The 25354-nt window shown below is 33.1% G+C and overlaps 1 protein-coding gene across 11 annotated transcripts; it reads left to right on the forward strand.

Moving 5' to 3' along the window:
* Positions 1 to 760: 760 nt before the first annotated feature.
* LOC106671059 (protein TIS11) lies at positions 761 to 16885 on the forward strand. 11 transcript variants are annotated; one of them, XM_014401847.2, is made up of 3 exons: positions 761 to 935; positions 10995 to 11182; positions 15491 to 16885. In XM_014401847.2, exons 1-3 carry the CDS (start codon positions 879 to 881, stop codon positions 15996 to 15998), a joined length of 753 nt encoding a protein of 250 aa, XP_014257333.1. In that variant the 5' UTR covers positions 761 to 878; the 3' UTR covers positions 15999 to 16885. The 11 variants fall into 11 exon arrangements, with proteins under 11 accessions (XP_014257333.1, XP_014257331.1, XP_014257337.1 ...); XM_014401845.2 differs by having other exon boundaries at positions 767 to 935; positions 10992 to 11182; XM_014401851.2 differs by having other exon boundaries at positions 768 to 935; positions 10992 to 11182; positions 15503 to 16885.
* The last annotated feature ends 8469 nt before the right edge of the window (positions 16886 to 25354 follow it).

Consider the following 25354-nt stretch of genomic DNA (forward strand, 5'->3'; position numbering starts at 1 on the left):
AAAATTATTTTATATATAACATTGTTTGCAGCATACAGAAATGTTTTACTGCAATCGTGATTCGATATATCAGAGGGTATCAAAGTTGATTCGAGTTGTATTGTTATAAGGCTATTTGTCTATTACCTACATGTTTAACTTTTAATTTTTTTTGCCCTCGTTGCAGTTTTCTGACAATTTTGAATGATTCAAGAAAACGAGCCAATCAGCAATTAAACTAGCAAATAACATTATTTTATGATTTTTATACAAAACATGCAGTGGGAATGAATAAATGAAAACTGGATTTTTTGTTTACAATATTGACTAGAGAAAAAAAATCGTTTATTAGATATGAATGGTCTATTATTATTCTATTACTACTAAGCCTATTATTAAAAAATATTTTTAAGTTCATAAGTTTTGATTGTGTTGTACAGTTTGCAATAACTTTTTTTTTTAGATAAATTTAATAAAATAATTTTGTAGTGTTTTCAGAAATTTTTAACGATTGTTTGGACTATTGTTTGGAAGTAGGTTTGTCGTGCCGACTAGATAAACACTAATTATTGAACAAAACATAATTAACATAGACTGACAATTTTATTCGTATTATGTTCATAAAACAGTGAAACATTCTTAAACTAAAGTTTTTTTTACAGTTTATTAACGTTTTGTTAATATTTATAACTTTTATGTTGTTTACTCGGAAGAATCGTTGATCGGGAACAGTGCGATCCAGGAGGCGACGGTTAGCAACTTTGATAGGCTAAAGGCTAAAAATATTTTTACACCTTTTCAGTTTTTCTTCAAATCAGGGTTTTCGTTAAACTCCATCATATTTTTGCCACTTGTTTATTTATTAACCGACTTAATTTATTTTAATTTATTTTAACGAAATGAGTGCACAGAAAGAAATGAGATTGAACAGATGGAGGCTGTTCTCGATCCTTCTCGTAAGTAGAAAACATTAAATTTTTATATTGTGACAGTTTGGTATTAATTTTGGTTAATGTAGGTTAAAGCATTAAACTCAAATAGTTTTATTTTTTTATAAAATTAGACAACATTTTTATTAAATCTATTTAACTTGTAGTTTTTAACCCAATAACATTAGTTTAGCTGAGAAAAAAATTAATCGCGTAGTGGTAAATTCCATACCTACTTACACAACGCACTTTCGGCCAAACCATTTGCCAGCTGACGACTGCATTCATTTCTTTAGTTTTATTAGAAAAGTATTTGTTAAACAATTCTAAAAATAAAATATTATTCATTTTCATGTTTGTTATTTTATAAAACAAGATTGGTAATTATTTATAAAAACAAATTGCCATAAACTCCCCAACTAGCCATACAAATTCCCTACAAATTGCAAAATCCTATGTTATTTGTAGTTTAGTTGTAGTTACAACAAAATTCTAACTAATCTCAAAAATTGAAATAGTCTAAACAATATTTAACGTAGTACATTTACAAACATTATAACAAAAATACTCTCTCTCCCCCCTCATTGTCTCACTCATGTAAACTTTCGATCGTTCATTTTTGTGATGAAGTAATTTAACTCATTACGACAAATATTTTGTTTGGAAATATCGGTAAAATAGCAGAACATCATCGCTTTGCGTTTTTGCTTGGGCTTATTTTATTTACTCTGCGATCTATAGAGCTGGGTATGATTCATATTTATCAACGTATAATCAATAAAACTATGATCATCACATTTACGTATCTCTTCTTTCATTTTCCCTCTCTTTGTGTTTCTCTTTCTTTCACTCACTCACTCTCTCTCTCTTTCTCTTTTTCTCTCTCTTTCCCCTCTCTTTTTATTTCCCTCTCTCTCACTCTCGCTCTCTCTTTCTCACCCTTTCTCTTCTCTCTTCTTCATTCCCTCTTCTGTTTGTTTTTTCTTGCCTTTTCTCTAATCGTTATATATCCTTTTCTTTTTCTATGTCACTTCCTTTTATCTTTTTTCTTTCCTGTACTTCTCTCTCTTTCCCTATCTCTCTATCTTCACTTTCACATGGTTGGTCAGTTTCGGCATTTCGTCTTTCGTCCAACACGTCTGACATAACAATAACATAACATAACAATAACATAACATCCCTAACCATCCCTAACCATCCCTAAACGGCGAGTATAGGCAGACCAAAATGATCGGTAACGGCCTAATTCAGGTTCATTACCCTGCAAACAAGGAGAAATCTCATATTTTATCTGTTTTTAAATGATCGCATGTCCTTTTTTTATTTAACCATAAATTGTAGCAGTTAGAGCAAGCCAGAGCCCTTGAAAAATATTTTAATATGAGCTGTGCAGCTTGAGAAGGGATTAACTAATTTTTTACAATTGCACCATGAAAATAATATTATTAACGTCTAGTGATATTAATAGTGGGATTATGAGGGTTGGAGAGGGTCGAAACTGACAGTTATTAGGGAAGAAACCGCTCCCCCCGGGACACACGAACGGCAGTGTGCCCCCCACGGCTACTCGCCCTCATAAAGCAAACAAGGGTATCGAGTTTTTCCACTCTTTATTTTCCCAAACAGATATGCGGGTTGAAGGGGGTTTCGACAAGGGTGTTTTAACAGCGGCTCGGGCCATTTCAAATCCGAAGTCTTGTCTTAAATAAAAGTTATAGATTTAAACGGCTTCCCTGTCAGCCCGATGAGCGCAGCCACGTGGCATTAGTTGCCAATTGGTGAAAGTGACAGGGATTTTCTTTAACACTTTCGATTTTTAAAAGGACTCTTTATTTACGGCCGGCACGAAGTTTTGGGTGAAAATTACGATCAAACAAGTTGATTGGGGGCAAAGGAGGGATTTTCATTTTTCATGTTCGTATTGATTTTTTTCATTAATTAATTATAAATTCATAAAATATTTTTTCTTCTAGCTTTACCTAGTAATACTTCATGGCTGTTAAAATAAATTGCCCCGGAAGCATTCAAATTTTTTATAGCAGTTGTTTATCAGGTTTCTCAAATTAGATATATGAAAGAATCCATTTTCTTCAAATTGATGGAAAAAGCTTATTCGGTGAAAAATTTTATTCATTTTTCTTGAGAGTTTGTAAAATTATTCTCTATGCCCTATGTAGCTTGGATTGTGTCAAATGTAGACATTTTTGGACGTAAGTCAGTTGCAGGCTAAAATGCTAAGCTAAGGCTCGTTTTTACGGCCTAATTTTCATTATAAAAAAAATCATAGCGTAATTTGGTTTTTCTTTTACAATCGAAAAACCCTTTCGGTTTTGGCTAACAGACTCTGGCTCACTGTTCTTTAGTAGTTTAGGATCTGGCGCCTTGTTTCAGCGGAAGTCTGCTGACGTGTCCGAATGAAAGTGAGAAGGAGGAAAGACGCAATAAAATGAACTTGTCTGGTCTAAAATTTCCTATAAATTTAACACTTGCTGAAATATATATATTTTTTTAATCGACTGCTGTATTGTCTGATTGAAAGATACAGCGAGAATTGGAGGAGAAAAATGAAAAATTATCAGGGATGTACAAAAAGGAAAAGTTAACAGCTCACTGACAAAAAAACATATTATGTATAGTAGACTGCTCCTAAGGATTACTTCTGATTTGTTCCATTTACTGGGAAACCCATATTTTATTACTTTATGATGTGAAGATTAAAACTAATTGTAAACAAATTCATGTTCGGCAAGAAATATCTATTTGAGTTTATTTTCGAGATACGAGTAAAAAGTCCATTATTCCGATACAAATTAGTGCCTGTACATCCGTGCAATTGAAGAAAATACATTTTTTAATTTTTCATTGATAGAAGAGGAACATTCCTGTTACAAAAGAGCCGGACTAAAATAGCAAAATAATTACAACCGAAATTGTTTGTTTACATGGTCAAATGTGATACCCTACACATTTGAATAAACACATTGCCTAAACACGCCCGAAAACACGTTGTTTCAGTTTAAAAAAAGTAAAAGCAGGGAGATAATTTTATTATTCTTGTACCTTTCTTTACCTCTCATCGCTGGTAAAGTATGTGCTGAATAAAATAACAGTCCAATAGGTTCAATGGACTGTAAATAGTGTTGTATTATTTATCAGTTTCTCTAGGCAAAAATTTCAACGTGTAAATAAACAATTTGGATTGTAGGTATTTGTGTATGTATTTACGACTAGATCTAGAACAACGATTTTGAAATATTTATGATCAGATACAACGGTCGTTTTGTAAAATTTTATACAATAAGTATCATTTAATATATTACTTTTAATTTTTCTCATCAAATTAATATCAAAACAAGAAATATTTTACAAAATTTTTCAATTTGGAATAATAACAATACCTGCTGAATGTTTTGATATCATTTTGATAAACTTTAAAAAATAATAACTTTCCAAAAATTTTTTTCATTTTCTCCCAAGATAATACTTTATTTTTATAAAATAAGTGTTTATCAGTTTGTCAAATGATTAAACTATTAATTCGGTTTAAATCAGTTAAGGTTAGTTAAAAGGGCTTAATTACTTATAATTAAAAGTGCCTTGTTGGAAAGCGTTGGATGGAATTGAATTTTATCCTGATACCTTTTTCAATTTAGCTTGTTTCTACTTTTCTGTTTCTTTCTAGTAGCTACTTTTCTTAGTTCTAGTTTGGTAAGTAAACTATTGTGGCTTTAGTAGTTAGTACACGTATATTCCTAGTAACATAATGACACGTTTAACGTAATATAACGGTAGCGTAAATAATCTAATTATCAAAAATTGCGACAAATCTATCAAAAGTGAGAAATCATAATACACTAATTATATATTTTTACAAATATTTTTTATAGCTGTTAACATTCTCCAAATAAATTATAAACACTAACAATGTAGATTTATGGTTATAAAATATAAACAAGTAAATAAATCAAATTACATATTTTCTATTTATTAAAATATCTTCCATCACTCTCAATACACTTCTCCCAACGTGATGGCATGATCTCTATACCCGCTGAATAGAATGTTGCATCTTTATTATTAACAAATTTGTAAAAACATTTTTCAATGACTTTTGATCAATAAATTGTTTATGTTGTAAAATGTTGTCCAAGTATCTGAAAAATGGTAGGCAGAATCTCATCACCAAGATCGAACAGTTTTCGTGTTATCACATCTGAGACATGTGTAGAGCTTTTGCGTGTAGGAGAATCGTTTTTTTATTTTTCCCCGATTGACCAAAAATGGGTTGAATAATGCCAATTTTTGATGCATTGGTTCAATTTGAGATCAGTACATTTCGGCATTGATTGTTTCGCCAGTATTCAAGAAGTAGTAGTAAATAAGCCAAAATTAAGCCAACCATAGTAACCGTTACTTTTTTTGATCAGTTGGGAGCTTTGGAAAATGTGGTCCTGCTTCTCCTTTGTCGAGCCACTGTCAGGAACGTCTACTCTTATCGTATAGAATTCACTTTTCATCACAAATACATTTAGGATGTGGAAAAGTGAATTTATACAATGTAAAATATATATATTTTCCACAGCCTAAATGTATTTGTTACATGTAAACATTGTTTGTAAATCCCAGGCCTTGAAGATGATCTCAATAAAAGATCGAAACGTTGGCACGATAAAGAAAATGTTTTTCTGAAACCTACATCACACCAGACCGCATCTCACGATTTCTAAATAAATATCGATTAACGGTCACTAATCACCACACATATTTGATGTGATTTTTTTGGCGGTCGAATAATACATGAGTAACTCAACTTTCGAGCTTTTGCATCTTTCCAATATTGCCTTAGAGTGGTCAGCTGTCGGTCGATTTGCTAACTGAAAGGTTCTCTGCAAGTTCTCGAACCGTTGTTCGGGGATTTTCTTTGACCAAACACTTTTTTAGAATTTTTCTACATTACTTCTGCTTTTTCCTGTGATATTTTCATTAAAAATAAATCAGAAGCAAACATGCTACATAACAATTTGTTCAGAGAAAAATTCTCAAAAAGGGCGATAAATCATTCCCATCAAGGAGTGAATCATGATACTAAATTTTAAATAATTACTCAACTGCATAATTACACAAATTTGAAATGAATAAATAAATACTTTAATCTAATAGTATTTTTTTTAATTGAAAAAGCATACAAAGATAACGGTGGTAAGTCGTCAGACGACTTGCCAATCATTTATAAATAAATATTTAAAAATATCAAAACTGTTTAAAAAATGCACATTCTTTCCTATTTAAATTCTATTCAATATAGGGTGGTGGAATACCCGATATTCTTCCAAACCCTTTACACATATTATCTAATGTGAGATTATGTACATTGTAACATACAGATATCTTAAATATCTTAGATTAGTCAAAAATTATTGTTGCACATAATGTAACTTTGTGTAATTATATAATTATTATTAACAAGTCTACATTGAGTTAACCTATTTACCAAAGAAATTTCTTCTTATTTTTTTAAAATTGTTTTTCTTAACCTACGTCACACCAGACAGCTTCTCACTACCCCAAATGATAATAAATACCACACATTATTTTTAGTTTAATTTTTTAAATGTAAGTAAATATTTTTGTAGTGTGTGCCAAAAATATTCATGTTTTAATTTTTGTACATTGTAGTGTGTTATAATTAATGCTTCTGAAATAGACACAGTATTATTATTATTATTTATTTGTTGAGGAGACAGCCCGATTAGAAGAAAAAAATCACTTTTTTCTTATCTACGACAATGTATTCCCCTGTTTATTTATGGAGGAGTCGGTCAGGGAAGAAGAAGAAATCAGTTTTTTATATAAAACATTGTAATTTCCCTGTTTTTCCGCAACAGCAAAGGTCATACCAGGTGCATAGTGTGCCGGTGTTACTGAGAAAAAGCCAATTTATAAGTATGTCTGGTTCGAATGCAGGCCCGCTGGATTCGAACCTGGGACTTTTACCTTATAGAGATGAGCGCGTGTCAACGCCTAAACCGACTGTATCTATTTCAGAAGAGATTAGGTCTAGATTAGGCTGAGATTAGGTCCTGATAAAAGACAAAAAATAAATGCTTCACTTCAATGTTCACAAATTAAAACATGAACATTTTTGGCACTAGAATAATATTTACTTACATTTAAAAAATAAAATAAAAAAAATTAAATGGATAAATAAGAAGAAATTTCTTTGATAAAAACTACTTTTTCTTATTATGTGGATTTGTTAATAATAATTACATAATTACTCAACGTTATATTATTTACAACAATAATCATAGTCTAATCTACGGTATTTAAGATTTCAGTATTTATGCAGATACGTTTCCTAATATTTTCCATTCCACACAGACCGCTGTTTTTCAGTTGCCTTTTTACCAAACCATTTCTACCGAAAATGATTTAAAACTGCACACACACTACTAAAATGAAAAGCCTTAAGAAGGAGAACCCTTGACCGTTAAAATAAGTCCGCGGCGCGTCGAGATGATATTTTTTTGATTTCGTCTTCGACAAACGGCGAGCCAATTGGCGTACACCGTATCCCTCCAAAAGTCCAAAAGGGCCTTGTCAGCCCAGAGCGAGCAGACCCGGGGCGCTCTTGTTTTGTAACTGCTCCAAAAGGCCGAAAAATTATTACAAGGCGGCCCCGAGCCGCGCAGCGCGAAGCCGTTGCGTAACCGCAAGAAAGTGAAATAAAACGAAATCAAAAGTGAAGTGGTTCTGTCTAGGAAGAGTTTTTATGGTGGTATCCCCCCTAAAAAAAGGAGGGGAGACAAGGTCGCCTCCCCCCCGCTCCGAGTTGGAGCTCCAAGCCGTCCCAAAAGGAAGTCAGTCGAACGGCCGCTCGCTACCGGGCCAAAGGATATCAGTCCCATGTTACAACACGTCTACACTGTTGCCTGTGCCCATCGCCGCGTGTGAAGTGTCAAAACTTATCCTTGGATTACAATGTCTGCTGCCGTTATGCCGTCATCAATGATGTACGATTACACTGACATTGGCTACAGCGTTCTCAAGGTACATCTTCCCAAAAATTTGAAAAACATTTCAAAACGAAACCTTTTTTGCGTTTTCCCACCAAAAATCATCTTACGTAAATCCCGACGATATCAAACTCACGGTACGCGTTTAAATATTCCGCCCGATGTTTATTTACAAACGCATTCAAGAAATTCCCTTTTATACAACTAAAATTTTGTAATTGAAATCTGAAAAATACTTAAAATTTCGGTTATTTGTTTGAACTTTAGTTGCCCACCACGTGCACGATCCCGTATTGCGTCTTAGTTGCGGCAACATGAAAACAATGGGAACCGAGGGGGTTCACGTGTTCCAGCATAAAAGCAAATCCCATTTTGTCGTTGGCAGTCTTCTCTTTAGGCTTCACGAATACAATAATCAAGAAATCCCCCCCCCCAAAAAAAAAAAAAATATATATAAATAAATTTTTTTTGTTTAAAAAAAAATCTTTGAAAACCAACTGTATGCAATAAAATCGTGCCACCGATAAAATACCGTACCGTAAAATTCTATCAAGAATCTTGCTTAAAAAAACAACAAGAAATCGTCTACTTGCTTTATTACCAAGTTTAATAAATTTTTAAAACTCGCTAAAATTGACTTAAAGTAAATGGACGTTCATCCTTTGACTTTGCCGCCACAGATGTTTAAGATCGATGTCTCATGTCAACGTTTCGACATATAAATTTTTGACAAGTTTCAAATTTGAGATTTTTTCTTCTAGCTGTGCTAAGATGGTTTGTAAATTAAATCAATTTTATAAAATTATGTTTTTGAAGAATTCGAATTAATTTTTTTCGTCTTATAAATTGCCCTCTTATGTTTGTAAATAGATTTTTTTTTAGCTTAGGGTTTCGTGGGCAGGGGTCTACAAGTGTTGGCCACCTGTTACCTCACATGATTCTCCCTTTGATTTACTGAAAAGCACATGCCAGTTTTTACTCCCTCGTAGTCCTCCGGTGCAGATACCTGCGTTCCCCTTTGTTGTCCCAGGGACAATGCCAGGTCTTAGGGACGCGCAGGTAAAGAGCTGTCAACCCCCGGCCGGAAAAAAATTATGGCCAGGGGTATATCCTAGGCCTAAGGCTTTTTCGAGTTTTGACGATCTTTTTTTCGTAGCTGGTGCCACCCTCCCTCCTCCCCCAGGCTTTTTCCAAAAGTGGATAATGCCCCTTTTGAAATTTCCGGACACATTTGAAACCCGTTTCACAATGGAAATACGGTTTTTGCGCTAATTGAAAGCCGAGCTGTGGAGAAATCTGCTTAATTGGAAAGCTCCCTTGAGACGAAAATTTCCTGATTGCGGGCTCCCGCGTTTTTGTTTACGCCTTTTAGTGAAAGCGTCCGAAGCTTTTTCGAACCCGTTCCGAGGGGGCGAAATCGATTGAGCTTACGAAACTCTCTTCTAATTCTTTTGATACGACTTCTCTTGATAACTGCATGTTTTCTATGCTGCCTCTTGTTACAAAGGAACAAAGTTCGAAATTTCAAAACAGAAAATCGATTTTGACTAATACTATTTTTATCCCTTGTTTACAGTTCGCTTCTTATTTTTCTCTTCAGTTTGCTATCAACTACAGACGAGCGAAGTTCCTTCTTCCGAAATGGCAGCTATTAATAAACAGTTAATAGATATGTTCATTCCATATCTTGCTTTACAAGTCCAGGTAAAATTTCCGCCCCTATATGAAAATTGGCGCGTTTCCGTTACAAAACCGTAAATAAGGTCGGCAGGTCTGTCAAAAATTTAAATTGCCCCATTTTATAAAAAATAATAAAAACAACAGATTCCTACGAATTCGTCCAAATTTCACCGGTTGCTCAAACAAAATTCACAGTTCGATTGTTAACAAGTGAAATTGTTTTATGAATCATAATCGCATCATAAAGGGGCTATGAAAATATGTTGTGGCTCAATCACGAGTCATTTCTGTGTCGAAAATTAATTATTCAGTTTCGTTGAGTCATATGTAGAAGTTTTTCCGGGCTGACAAACCTGAAAATAACTCGGGTGCCGGGTCGTATCGAAATTAATTAATGATAATGCCACCGAGTGTACTATTCTTAAAAGTTCGAAAGATAAAAACTAAGAACAGCTAAAACTAAAAAAAATTACGTATAAATATATTTGCTCCAAGCTGAAAATTTTTCAAAGGATTTTATTAACAAGAAATTAAACAATATTTTACATACAAGAAATAACTAACTGAAAAAAAAAAAAAAAAAAGAAATGTATTTCATTGAATCCAGTAAGATTTGAACGGTGCCTTTATTTATTTCGTATTTTAGTTGGGTTATTGTTAACAATTATTTATTATTCAAATAAAACAATTTTTATTTTTAACGTATCGATAGTATTTTTATAAAAAAAGAAACATTTTTACGAATTTTTCTTTACTTGTGAAACCTTGAATATTCACAAAAACAATTCTGGCAAATGCGTACCGTACGTGCACAAGATGTTTCATGCTTATGATAAAACATGTCATCGATTTTATTATCTAACCCTTCTGTCAGTTTTTTTATAATTTCACTTCATCGAAAAATTGCGCAAAGGTTTTTTATATCTATATAAATTTGTATATAGCCGACGTCCTTAATTATATCAGATGCAGTGAGAAGAAGTTTTTATTAGAAAGAGACAATGACGTCCCCTTTCTCCTTGAGGTAATCGTCTGTTATGAAAGTGCTGAGAAAGTTCCACGAAAGAATCGAGCGTTGGCCTGCTCGCTTCCTACATGGAACTCTGTACTTTCTTAAAAAATATTTTTTTTACTTTACCCGTTAGGCACAGGCCATTTTAAATTATGTGATAGCCATTCAAAGGGATCCAAGAGTATAAATTAAGAGGGGCCAAGATTAGAAGGGATCCTTGCCAAAGCCGTGTTTACCTGAGGTCCATGGCCCCTACCTGTATCTTTCACTTTTTTTTGTTAATTTAACATCATTGAAAAAAGGAAAAATCGATAAAGAATTTTTTTAATACGATTTAACGACCTTCTTTAATAACATTCTTTTTTTTCTTTTCAGCAGCAACAGCCAGAAGCTGGAAAACTCGCTTGGGAGACGGGTAGTGAAGGCGATTCTATCAATGGAAGATCACCAAACACACTATCTCTTATGACTTCTTTTCTTTTGGATATTAACAATCAACACAGACGTTTGGAAAGAACTCAATCTGAACCAGCCAAAGCCCCTGCCCTGAACGTAAACACCTCCAGGTATGCCCTTCTCCTTTATAAATATATATAAAAATATTGGTTCAGTTTTAAATTTAAATTCTAAAGAGGATTCGGGAGGCGATACGGTCTCCCACTGGATTTATAAATGTGTATTATTTTTCTTAAGGATTTTAAAAAGTGTCTTTCTGTCCACTAAAATAGTCCTTGAAATCTGAGGCTTACAAGAAATAGAAATTACGTAGAAACCGATGGGTTAAATCTACCTTTTGCCTTGAATTAGGGGTTCGTTACCATTTTTTTATGTAAATTTAAAAAACAATTACATTTGCTTAAAGGAAATTTTCCGTTTCCTGAAATTACGTTACCAACATTACCGATCATATTATGTTGAGTAAGGTTTTTGGTGATAAAACGTTATAGCAGAGGCCAGTGGAAGGGATTTCCTATTTGATAACTGAATATAAAGCTTTCCTGTTAATTTAAAGATAATTTTTCATCAGATAAAGTATTTTTTGTAAACAGTAGGCCCGTTTCCTGTGCGATCTAGAGAAATCTGTTGTAAATTGTCGTTTTCGAGATCCTGGTAGAGTAATTTACAAATAATCATTGAAAATGTTTGAAAGATCCTGTAATGGCAATGCACGGATTGTTGGACAGTAGGTCAATGTATATCGGGTCTTAGGGTCATTTGTATGTGGTGAAGATGGTCTCGATTGTTTAAAGAGTCAATCGATTTGATTTAAATTTTTAAAAGTTTTGTAGTATACGTAACAAAACATTCGATTATTGACCCCTGTTGGCTGTTTAAAATTGTATTTTTACCTACTGTGTTTCAAATTCATTCTTATTGCCGAATGCAATCGCTGTAAAAAGTTCAAAATGCGATTGCGTATTGTTTTTTTAGGTTTGGTGATGTCAGGTTGTCTGTGAAACACCGATTTCTATTTGATGGAATATTGCCGATTCGATGAGTCATTGTTTAACGTTTTGTGGGAATCCTGAAGTTTTGTTGCTACGTTTGCGAGAAGGGGAAATGAGAGGAATGGCGCTTAAAAAATGTTTACGTTCGGTTCTTTTTTCTTCGAAGAAAACATACTTACGGAATAGACTTAATTGGTAAAACTTCATTTCTAAACATCCGGACCGTATGTCTGCAAGGGACAAAATATACTAACCATCCATCAAAAAAAGGCAAAACAATACTTATTCTTGATGATATAATAAATGATTTGTTTTGAGATTTGTTTTGAGAAAATTCAAACTTAGTCGGTTTATTAGTGACGCAAGCTTTTTCCATCGTATTTTCTACATGGTGTGAGGTTTTACGAATAATTCCCAACCATTTTCCATTGTTTTTGTTATGGCGATTATACCGTGACTAAAATGCCCTAGAAATAATATAAATAGGCATTCTATCTTTGTACAATAATAGCCACCTAATAAACATTAAAAGTATATTAACAAATTTACTGCCTTACATAAATATTCTTTTAATTATTGAAACAACAATAATTTTTTAATTTTTAATGCCACTACTTAACATCGATATTTTGCTAATACGATCATTATACTTCTACGCCTTTACCACCATCCATATATATAATTATGATTGTCTGGCTGTTAATTAAATTATATTCTTGTAAAAAAATGTAAAATGACTTAAATTCTTGACGTATCGGGTTCTTTTGGGATGAAGAAATCAGAACAATTGCCTATTTATTTTTTCGGTATTGCTGTCTATCCTCCAAAAGCTCTTTTTGTCCAGTTTGTTCACCGTTAATACCGAAATCCGTTATAATCTGACATTTCCGATTTTTTAGTTATTACCAAAAAACCGTTGATTCTTAATCGTCTGGTCTGTTACCTTTGGTTATTAATAAATCCAAAGAAAATACTACGGAAGATTTTTAATACGCGTGCAATTTTTTCTCTCTGAAGTTTCTAGTGTTAAAACGCCAGTGTTTGGACATCTATTCGATTAAACCTCGGACGGCTAAAGTTTGTCAGTATCGATCTATCTCGTCCCGTTGTGCCAGGTTTTGCCCTATTCGCAGGGGTTAAACATTCTAAAACAATTTCCCCGTCGTAGACAAGGATAAATCAGGCGCAGGCGGTTTTGGCCATGTTCAAGTACATGGGCAATTTTGAAATTAGAGAGTATTGCCGTGTCCATTGCGTCAGAAGCGGTCGAAAACTTGATGTACATTTGACAAAATAAAGCCATTGCTCTCCCTGTTGTCAGCCCCTGGCTGTTTACGCTATTTACATTTCACTTTAAACAAAATAAACTAACCGTGCCAATAATTTTTGGCCATCATTTGTGTTTATTTTCACTTCGATTCCTATAATATCAAATCATTTTTTTATAGATACAAATAAAGGAGATTCTGTAAACCTAGTAATTCTCAGTTTTTTCGTTAATCTAATGTACAATGACTCCACTTCATCAGAAAACGATGCTTACAATACGTGTAATAAAACAAAAAAACGATGAATATACATTTTTAATAATTTTATATATATTATACTCGGTTCAATGTTTGGCCTTGGCTTTCACTAATTAACTTATTATATTAAAGGAAACTACCCAACGTATCCGTCGAGTGATGGAGTCCCACGCTAAACTGCCATGCATAATCATTCCCCACCCAGCTTCTTCTTTTTTTGTGGTTATATAACATATAATTTCATGTTTTTTTGTGTTTATTTATAATAGCTTATAATTGGCGGCTTGTTTTGTAACCGTTGCATACTAAATCGGGTATTTCAGTTTTAAATATAGAAGCATTTGATGCAATGTAGAAATCTTAATAATTATTTTAATTTAGGCTATAAATCGGTATTTCCTTATGTTCTTTTAGAGTCTTATGTGCTCAATATCGTCCGTGAAGGTTTCCACACTTTTCTAAATAATACCTATTAAATTAAAATAACTAGTTTATTTTCTTCAATAACACGTTTTTATTTATTTATTACATTAGATTACAGTTTTGACAATCTTATTATAATTTGAATATTTACAATTTTTATTTTTTAGCCTGTCCTCTAAGCTTATGTAGATAAATCATAGATGTTTTGCTGTGATGGGGTATTTATTGAACTTCCTCCTGAACAACCTGTTACTTTTACTTTTGTTGTATTTAGTGTTACTTTGGTACTCCACAACCAAACAAAATAAATGCAACAGTTTCATCTTTTGTTTGGAAAACTGGACAGCGACCTTGACAGTTGCGACAGACTTTCTCTTGATTCACAGTTAAAAAAATGTACATGTTAGATTATTGCTAACATTTTCTTTGGAAAGTCTTCAAAACTCATCTCGCTATAATACGTTATCGTAGTGTTGTACGTTGCACCAGTTACATGCTGTTTCTGATAAACAGAAAATCAGGAAATAACGTTTGAAAATGATCTTTTATAGCTTTTAAACTTACGTGACCTTTTTTCCGGTTGCAGTTTCGCATCTGACACGTTCTTTTAACACTGTGTTGAAGTGTCGAAGAACTTTTGGTTTACTTAAATCTGAGGTCGTAATACGTAATCTCACTTTCAAAACGCACCTGATAGCATAGTTAAAAAAATGGTTTATAACCATCAAATCAATCAAACATCAACCCAAAAGCTTTGATCTGAAAGTTATTTTGTAACGAGGTTACCCTCGGGGTTCAGTGTTTTTGAAAAAAACAAAAACATTTTTGTATGTATGATGGGTTCGAATGCCACATTCGAACCGGAGATCTGTACCTTACAGTTCAGTTCCAGAAAAAGTTTTAAAACGTTGAATTTATATCCCATTTTCGAGTTTATTGTATTTCAAATACTGAAATATATAAAAAAAGCTAAGAAATTCGGACTTTTTCCCCCAACCTTTTTTTTTATAGCTCAAAGTTCAAAATCATCAATTGATGACTAAAGTAATTTCTGTTCATTGGTTATCGCTGTTTATCTCATAAGTAATTAAATAAATTTAGTCACTCCTTTATATTGTTGAACTAGGAGTAGTTTACAAGTTTTACAAACATGAATTAAAACGAATTAAAAACTATTCTTACAAATATTTATTTTTATTTTTTTTCTTACAAATATTTATTTTTATTTTTTTTCTTACAAATATTTAAATAATTATTAACAATACACGCGATCTCTATAAAGTTTTTTCTTCTGCAGATGAGTTTTATAAAGGACAATATTATTATACTGAGATCTATTATGTGATAAATAAACGAAACTTTCTCCGAATCCAGAAGTTGTATTTTAAACATTAAATTTTTGTTGTTGCTCAGAACCAATATTTTTTGTAAATTTCTTAGTTAAAGGCAGAATTTGACCGTGTTAATAAAGAAGTAGTTTGTGTTTTAGATACAAGACGGAACTGTGTAGGCCGTACGAAGAGAGTGGATCTTGTAAGTACGGCGAGAAATGCCAATTTGCTCACGGAGGACACGAATTGAGGTGCTTGGCAAGGCATCCCAAGTACAAGACAGAACTTTGCCGAACTTTCCATTCTGTCGGCTTCTGCCCCTACGGACCACGGTGCCATTTCATCCACAACGCCGACGAGGCGAGAGGAAGCAAGCCTCGACCACGTCCACTATCTTTGGACAACGCCGCATCCTCACCGCCTAGCAGCCTGGGCCACATGCACACGGCGTCTTCTTCCTCGCCTAGCAGTTTGGGCTCACTATCACCACCACCGCCAGCATATGCATACAGCAGCACACCGCCCAATTCTCCGCCACCGCCTCCTGCTGCTCCGGCCTCGCCACCGGAGTCGAGGTTGCCCGTTTTCAATAGGATCTCTGCCCCCAAACCAATTATTTCAAGTATGCACTTCCCCAGTGAGGTTATCGTTTAAGGCTCTCCTCTCCCGACCCCTACCCCTTTATTTTTTTACTTCTTATCTCCTTGAAACCATTCCTCGTTCCTCTGCTCCAGCAGTTTTTAAAAATTTTAACAGAAGACATTTTTCTTTTATAATTACCAAAGTTCCCTTCCCTTTCCCCGTTTTTTTCCATACCAAGGAATAAAACTGTTTTTGTTTATATTGTTTTTTGTGTTTAATAATTTATTTTAATTTAATTCAACTAAAAACACAGTTGTGTATGTACAATGGCGCATCCCGATACATTCCGTGGTTTGTTGCATGTCACCCGATCGTTTCGTCGGGTCGGTTGCAAAAAAACAGGGATTCAAAGTGCCTTATTAAAAACTTTTTCGGAGCGCATATATGTGTATAAAATCATAGTATATTGTTCATAATATAAACAAAACAAAAAATAAATATATGCATATATATGAGTTCTTTATTTTACGCAACTGATTTCTCTTGTGATGTGTAGATAAAAAATATAAAAATAAAAATCGAGACTTTTGTCCGTATAAATATATTGTTATTATTTGAGATTTTATATTCTTAAGGTTCTTTTCGTAAACTTAAGTATTTTGATTACCAACAAGAATTAGTCAAGTTCTCTGAATATGTGAAATAATTGGCTCAATCCTTAGTTTAGGTTGATTCCGTCTTGCTCTGGGCGACCTGTCGAGTCACTGCAACCACTCGGCGGCTTGCAAACAAGTGGTAGCATCTCCTTCCTGAGCAAAACGTAATTTATGTCAAGTGTGAATTTCTTATATACTTGAGTGTGGGTGAAAGTGATTTGTAACTAATTCACTACGTTTCAAAGCTGATTATGCATCAAACCGAATAATTATTTATTTGTATTTTTTATAAATAAGTTGTTATTTTTTTACTACCCATTAAGTTTTATTTATTCAGGCTGGGAAAATTTTGCTAATTTTTTTCCTCAAGAAAGTAAGAATTTGCGTTTATTCCTAATTCAGTAGGATCGGTCTTGCTTGTGTTTATAAATATATATATCCACTTGTACACAGATTTCCTTGTATTTAATTGTGTTGAAGAAAATTAATTTATTTAATTTTGGGTAAATGACGTCTTTCAGAATAGATTTTCGAGTGCTGTATTTTATTATTTTATTCTATTTTATTCAAGAGAACAATTCTCATTTTATTATTTTAGAAATTTAACGAAAAATAAAGTGCGTTTCATTTATGGTTTAACGTCTATTCTAGAAGCGTGTCACGAGCCTAAAGCTTGTAATTATAAAGAATGGAAAAAGTTGTATTCACTATTATCATTATGATATATTATTTTATGTTGTATAAGCTGTCTTTTTTATTTGTATTTATTATATATTATTTATTAATTATCTGATAAATTTTTTTATGTACGATGTTTATTTATGAACCGTTTAGTTGAGCACAATAATATGCCTAAATGATAAAAAAGAAAACTTGAGTCAACATAATTGCGAACTATCTTTTTATGTAAAATCATGAACATATTAAAGTGTTTCAAAAAATTAATATTAATGTTATGTTTTCTACAACTCTCCCCTTTACCCCTTCCCTGTGTTTCCTAGATGCAATTGACCCCTGTTAAAGATTTGCTTCTGGCAATTTACATCAATTGAAGAATTAAATGAGAGGGAGTGAGACGGCGAGAGGGGGCCACGGATAGAGAGGCAGTGTACTCTCAAACATGACGACTATACATCTTAATTGCATATCAAAACATTTTCATTGAGATCAATAAAAGAGAGGGGGGATTTGAGGATAACCCAATCCTCGTACTGAGCCTACAAGTCATAATTTTAAATTACGATTAAACTGTTACGTGTTTCTTGAAAACAATTACGTTGATGTGTTTGAAGATAAGACACGAGTGAGACGGTGGTAAAAACAATTTTGTCAGGAAAATTTACCTCACCTTGCTCTTTATTGTTAATTTTACCATGATCACGAGAAATAATGGATGACGGTTTACGATTGGAGGGGTTATCGACCTTGATTGATAACATCGATTTTATAGCCTTACACAGTACGTCATCGTAATTGTACTGATTGCACTGCCTGATGCAGGCACGTAATGAATATAAATTTTATTAGTATGTAATATAAAATTTCTTGAACTCAAGAATGGCGTTTGACGCTCGTCTGTTGAACCTTCCATAACAAGAAAAAGCTAGTTTTGGCTGAATTAAGTTCTGAAGTACTTCAGGACCGAACTAGGTATTAAATTGTCCTCAGTTCTGTTTAATTTCCAAATTTTATTATTTTACCATTATTTATTTACAAACGTCCTGGTATCGACAGTTCACTTTTAAAAATTGTAGGCATTAAGGATTTTGTTACAAAGATTTTTGATCCATCTAAAATTTTTAAAATTTTAGCCAAAATAATCATGCAGCTCAAATTGTCATATTTCTTTACCAAATAACACGTAAGTTTTCAAACAGATTCGTTGCGAACCAAGTGACAACAAATCAATAAGAAACAGAACAACAAAACAATGAATAATTTGTAGTTTATCATCAACGTAATTAGTTACATTAGCATTGTTGGCCTTTTTAAGGTTTGAACTCAGTGCTTTTTAAAACTATGTTACGGCCATGTAAGAAAATTTAACAATAAAACTACCCTATAATCGTTGAAGAAGAAAACATGAAAAATCAGATTGTATTATCACATTATATATCTTATATAAAATGATAAAATTCATCAATTTATCCGCTTTTCATTATTAATTCCAGGAAGAGGCTTTGTTATGAAATAAATAATTTACGAACAGGAAGTATGAAGTGAAGTGAATTATGTGTAATTACATGACTCTACAAGTTTAAAACGAGCACTTATGTTGAACCTATGAATCTGGTTATTGGTTGATAATGAAAAGTCTACATGGCCAATGGTCAATGATAGAAGTTTATGTAGAATTGGATAGGGTATAATCTAAAACCTGTAGAGTGGTAAGAAAAAAATTAAACAATTTTTTATACAATGGGTATACATTTTATGCTTGGAAACTTCTTGATTAATAGGATCAAAATGCATGAAGTTACTAAAATATTATAATAGTGAACAGTTATATAAAACTAAATAGCCACGCCGTTTATAACAAAGTGGATAGCTTGCAAAATCTGAAAAGCATCTTGTTATCCAGTTTCGCCAAGGACTCAGGAGTGGTGTAGAGTGACTAGGTCTCTTCATGACTAAGCTTTCACGGATTATAAACTTTTTATGCAAATAGAAAAAATTTTCTCAGGCAAAATATGCTGTTTCATTATAAAATTCGCTTGGTGCAAAGTTATTTTGGTTTTTCTTTAATAATTCATGTGAAGTGGAGTCCAAGCTGACGTTGATACAATTTCCCTTAAAATGATAACCTATCTCAGTTTGACAAAGATAACCCTGTGCCTCCTTCGATAAACTAGACGGAGATCAGAATTTTCCAAAGAAATCGCTGCCTAAAAATGAAGACTTAACGGTTGCAAAAAAAATTAGGCACTTACCTACTCTAAAATACTTTTTAAATCTAAAACACATTGCTCATTGCAATTGCTGCTCGTTTTTAAGGTAAAAAGCCAACAAATATTGAGAAGGCCAAAAAACCTCTTACATAAAATTATTTATCTACATGTTCCATCTCTCCTTTCAATCCAATCACTATTGTTATGGACAAACATATTTCAGTGATTAATTTTAAAAATTCAACCGATCGGTTTCTCACTTCGTAAAATTGCTTTCAGTTTTGTACGTACCATATGAACTGATCATTTTTAAAAGACGTGATGTATTTATTGTGTAATTTTTTCATAATAATGCTTATTAACTATGTTACTTAATCAAATATTATTAAAGCCAGTTGTAAAGGAAACAAAGAGGTCGACTAAGGAGACAAATAAGCCCAGAATTATCGTATAATTTTGCATGAATTCACAAGAAAAAAAGGTACACGTGTGCCATGGAAAAACGAAATTACTAATTATGTAACGTACCTAATAGTTTAAATATAAATATATGAGCAATTGGCGAATTTTTAAATAAATTGTTAGATAAAGAAAAAGTAGTTTAAACCTCATTCGATTCCATGGAAATAAATCAGGGGTTTTCCGATGAATTTAGAAAAGTTGTACCAAAATATGTTTTGCTGTGTTATTTTATTAGAACTTTTGAAACGAAAAGTGCTCTGAAGAATACTGTCTGAAAGGAAAAGGAGTGCGGTTAGAGACATGGACCACCGAACTCGTAGACGACAGAAAAAATTTCTCTACAGGAAATGGTTAGACAGAAACAGTAAAACGAGAAGACCTGCTACAGTATGTTTTGGTTCCTTTAAACTTAAAAAAGGACTTCGCTTAATGGTTTTATCCTGTGTTCAGTTTCATTACGTGTGTAGGTTCTGAGTAAAGAATTGTTGATCCATGATCAATGATTTAAGTTTATGGATTATAGACTTAAACTTGATATTCACGGGCTACAAACTGTATCCCTAATAGTTATACACTTCCTGGTTATTCAAGTCATATGAATAGGTTAATACAGTTCAAAAATATAAATAGCATATCTAATGAAAATGTGAATTATAAACTTATTGTCATTATAATGTTAGAATCGAAGCTAATAGATAAAACAAAACCAATTACCATTAGTATTATTTATAATAGTCATAACTCTGAGTGAGATTTTGCATTTTGTTTATAGCTTGAATGTACAGTGACTAGTCTTTATATAGGAATGAATTTATTTAAGCGTGAACGAGAGTATTACTGTGTGTGATTTATGTCTAGTGTGTAATCTGCATCCGGTGGATGACACGACCTAGATATCAGTAGGACCAGATCCTATCCATCCAACCACGTCGACAGGAGATATGTCCTTGACTTCCACAGACTGCTTATCCACTAACAGTAAATAAGAACAATTTTGATAATTGGAGAAATTTTGCGTATGTGATTTTGTTCATTAAACATAGTAAATCATTAGTTTAATTCTAGGCTAATATCATTGTTTGAGGAATCCTGTTAAACTGAACATAAGTAATTGTATTTTGTTTGATTTTTCCATTCTAAAATTTTGTAATGTGAATTAAAGCAATATTGAAATAATGTAAAAATTCGTGACCGTGAAAGTGCTGTAGACATACACATTCAGCACACATTGACTGAAGATAATTTTGTTTTTTCTCTATGATTGTTGTTTAAAATATAACGTATTTACCATCTACCATCACTGCAGATATGTCAACGTGTGCCAAATCTCTTTAAGGCTTGATTTCATGGAAATGTCGCATAAAACAAATGGCAATAGTCCATCCTCGCGTTTTGTGAAAGTGCTCGAAGTGCTTTCTTATCTATAAAATCGTTTCTGTCTCATTTTATGAGTATTGGTAAAGAATTATTACCAATTATTCCACATTTAAAATATACTATTTTTCTTTGGAAGTTTAGTTTACATTCTCTCTGTTTATCTATTGCTGTCTTTACCATTCTTACTTTGTTTCATTATTTCTCTTTCGTTATCAGTATCATTACACACACACAGACACACACACAAACACACACAGACAGATAGAGAGACAGACAGACACAGACACACACAGAAACACACACAGACAGATAGACAGACAGACACAGACAGACACACACCCACACAGACACAGACACAGACAGACAGACAGACACACAGACACAGACACACACAAACACACACACAGATAGACAGACAGACAGACACACACACACAGACACACACCCACACGGACACGGACACAGACAGACAGACAGACAGACAGACAGACATACACACACACACACACACACAAACAGATAGACAAACAGACAGACACAGACACACACACACACACAGATAGACAGACAGACACAGACAGACAAACAGACAGACACAGACACGCGCGCGCGCGCACACACACACACACACACACACACACACACACATTCACAAAAACAAAATGGGCAAAAACACAGTCACACACACATTTATCTATCTTACTCTGTCTCTTTATCTCGCTTTTTCCCTCTCACTCTTTCTCCCCTCTCTTTCTCTCGCTCCTATGTCTTTTGTTATTTTCTACCTCTCTTTTCTCACCTCCTCTCCTAACTATGATTTTCACTCTTTCTCTCCCCGTATCATCTTTACTTTCTTCTTTATTCCCCGTCTCCCTCTCGCGTTCTCACTGCTTCTCACTCTCTCTCTTTCTCTCCAACTTGCTCCTGTTTCTTTCCTTCCTCCTCTTTTCTCTCCCTGTGTCACTCTACTCTTATCTTTCTCTCTCCTCCCTCCTCTTCTCACTTTCGCTCACTCTCTCACCCCCTCTCTCTCTTTCTCGTCCCTCGATCTATCTCTCTCTCCCTGCCGCATCTCTATGTTCTCCTCGTTTCTCTCACTCCGTCTACCTCCTCTTCTCTCTATCTCCGTCGATCTTCTCTCTGCCTCTTCCATTGCTCTACTTTTTGCTATATTCTCTATCACTCTCTCCCTTACCCGTATCTCTCCTTTTCTCATTTTCTCTCTCTCTCTCTCTCCCACTCTCTTCTCTCTCTCTCTATCTCCCTCTCTCTCATATCAAGAATTCTATACAATTAAGAAAATTGGATTTATTAATTTGACGTTAGTGACCCCTTTTGGGTTTTGGATTATCTTTCATGGCAGATCTTATTTGTTGGACTTGATTTCAAAGCATTGGGAAGTGTACAATTGTAAAATCGTCATGTTGTTAAAAGGTTGTTAACAAATGCGGTTTAAATAATTTTCGAAGGAAAAAGAGAAAACTTGAGCTGTTGCATACGCAACAGTTGAGAACAAAGAGTGTAGACAAATATTGAAACGTTTACGACATTCGTGTTTCCGATAGCAGGTTTTCACTTGTTTGTCACGTTTCAAAAATATATTACATTCTACTTTCCAATAGAGTTTCAAACGCCTAATGTTCTACCATGCCTCTATATGTTAATTGTTTGGTGATAATTCCATTTCAACTCATAAAATAGTTATGAAATTCAAACCTTCGATTCACAAGTTTCATTGAGTCAGCCGGTTGTAAGCGTAGATTGTTGCATTTCCTATCTCCGATAACTCCGGTGAGTGGCCAAGGGAAGGAGATTGCGAAGTTAATTATTTGTATAATTAATTCATATCGGCCAAATTACATCTGTTGCCATGGTCGCCACGTTGGTTTGTTAAAAACGGTCAATGAGAACAGTTTGCAAGTTCCTGGTAAAATTGCGATTAATGTTATATATAAAAAAATCTAGCAGCCCAAAAGATGCGAAAAATTTAAAAAGAAAACGCAGTAAAAATGCAATTTCTCAAACGTATATGTATTTTTATAAAGAAAACGTGTTAATTATATGTGTGAAACCTCAATTTCACAGATCAATATGTCGTATCTGAAAACAGAGGAAAACTTTTGCAAATTACACTTATTTAATAGTCGTCATTAAAAAAACTATAAAATTACAAATCAGTCAAAACAACTCTATATAGCTTACTAATTGATACCGTATGAAAAAAATACTTTTACAATAAATAACTTAAATATACCATTTAGTTTCAAACTTCTTAAAATGATATAGCTCAAAAATGTATTGCAATTATTAATCATATGAAGAATTATATTATTTATTTTTATAAAAAATTGGACATAAAAAATGCTCGTATTCTTTACAGATGGAGTGAGCTTTTTTGATACAAAAATATAAATAAGACAATATAAATGAAGAATGATCATAAAAGGCAAATAACATATAAAAGAGGGAAAAATAGCATAATCTTAATCAACTTTAGTTCGGCTGATTGAAAAAAGTTAATTAATAAATTTGAATAATACTCGTAATAATAAATGACAACAATTCACCAGTTTCGTGGTTCGCTTGACGAATGACAACAATGTTACACCAAGAATTACATTGTACCAAATACGTCTATAATAAATTGTCTCAGTTTGAAGATGATGGGATGGAAATAAATTGTTTTTTCCAAAATAGGTATTTCTTTCGTCAGATGCGTTTCGGTCCAATTAGAGCATCTTCAGTGCCTTTTTTATATTATTTGACGGTTTTTTACATTGTTATAAGTTCAAAAGTGGACGACTATGAACATGGCAAGTGGCCTGTCAAGAATTTAGTGTTGATATCAAAATCCTAAATAAAATTATTAACGCCTTCCAAGGTTTCAATGCGTAATAAGTTAAAGAAGTAAATTTAGAAAGATAAATAAATAGTTGGCACTAGTATTTATTTGTTTCTTCAAGGTGGAAGTATTGTTTCGTCGAAAATATTAATTTTTGGGATGTCAATTTAAAATAAAATACTTAGTTCCTTTGTGAAATATATCCTTTTTATCAATACTTTGAATGTAGTATCGATAATACAAAGACTCAAATATATCATATTTAACTCTTTAATAATATGTAGTCTCAAAGTCCCGTATGTTCCTCAAAACTGAGCTTTTTTAATTAGCCTTATCCCTGACTTTTTCATACAAAATTATTAAAGACTATATAAGATATCAATTATATTGAGTTAGATTTTAGACAGGTTAAAATTTGTTAAAAAATTTTCTTTACCCTAAGCTTAGGATCAATATGGTTTGAATTTTGATTTTTAATTTATCTTCACATTAACGTGCAGAAGAAATTGACAAGCTTTAGACTATTTCACAAAATAATACAGCACGCAACAAAGGCATCAACCTCCCTACCGCCAACAAGAAATAATCAACAATTAGTTTTACCCCACACATTCGGCCACTCCTAATTAAAAAGCGAAGGGTCAGGGATATCTGGAAGCCTAGCACATAATATCCGAGAGAAAACCTACGATTCAACCAACTCATGAGAAAACTTAAACAAGAGATGGCCAAACTTAGGGCTCAAATGTACAAAAAATACACTATTTCACTTACTAAAACAGTCAAATATTTTTGGTACTGGACCCATAAAATCCTGCGATAAAAGGTCACACTCCCCTATACGTAGTGATAACACTTGGGCCAAACCAAATTCCGACAAAGCTAAATTGTTTTCAGAGCAACATTCAACAATATTCACTCCACATTATGATGTACTTGGCCAGAAACACCAGCATAACTTTGAACACGATTTGAATACCTCTTATAAATCTCTTCTCCTTCTAAAGGATTTACTCCATCAGACTACGACACATTATTATAACTACCTCCTCGAAAAGCTCCGGTATATGATTTGATTATAACACAAATATTTAAAAAATTGCCCCTCAAAGATACTTATATAACGCTTTACTCGGACAACATATTTTCTATTGCATTGGAAGTTCTCAATAATTAAAATGATTTATAATCCAATTAAATCTT

Source organism: Cimex lectularius, unplaced genomic scaffold (genome assembly GCF_000648675.2).
Source record: "Cimex lectularius strain Harlan isolate CLEC.00 unplaced genomic scaffold, Clec_2.1 scaffold113, whole genome shotgun sequence".
In the NCBI taxonomy this organism is placed as follows: Eukaryota; Metazoa; Arthropoda; class Insecta; order Hemiptera; family Cimicidae; genus Cimex; species Cimex lectularius.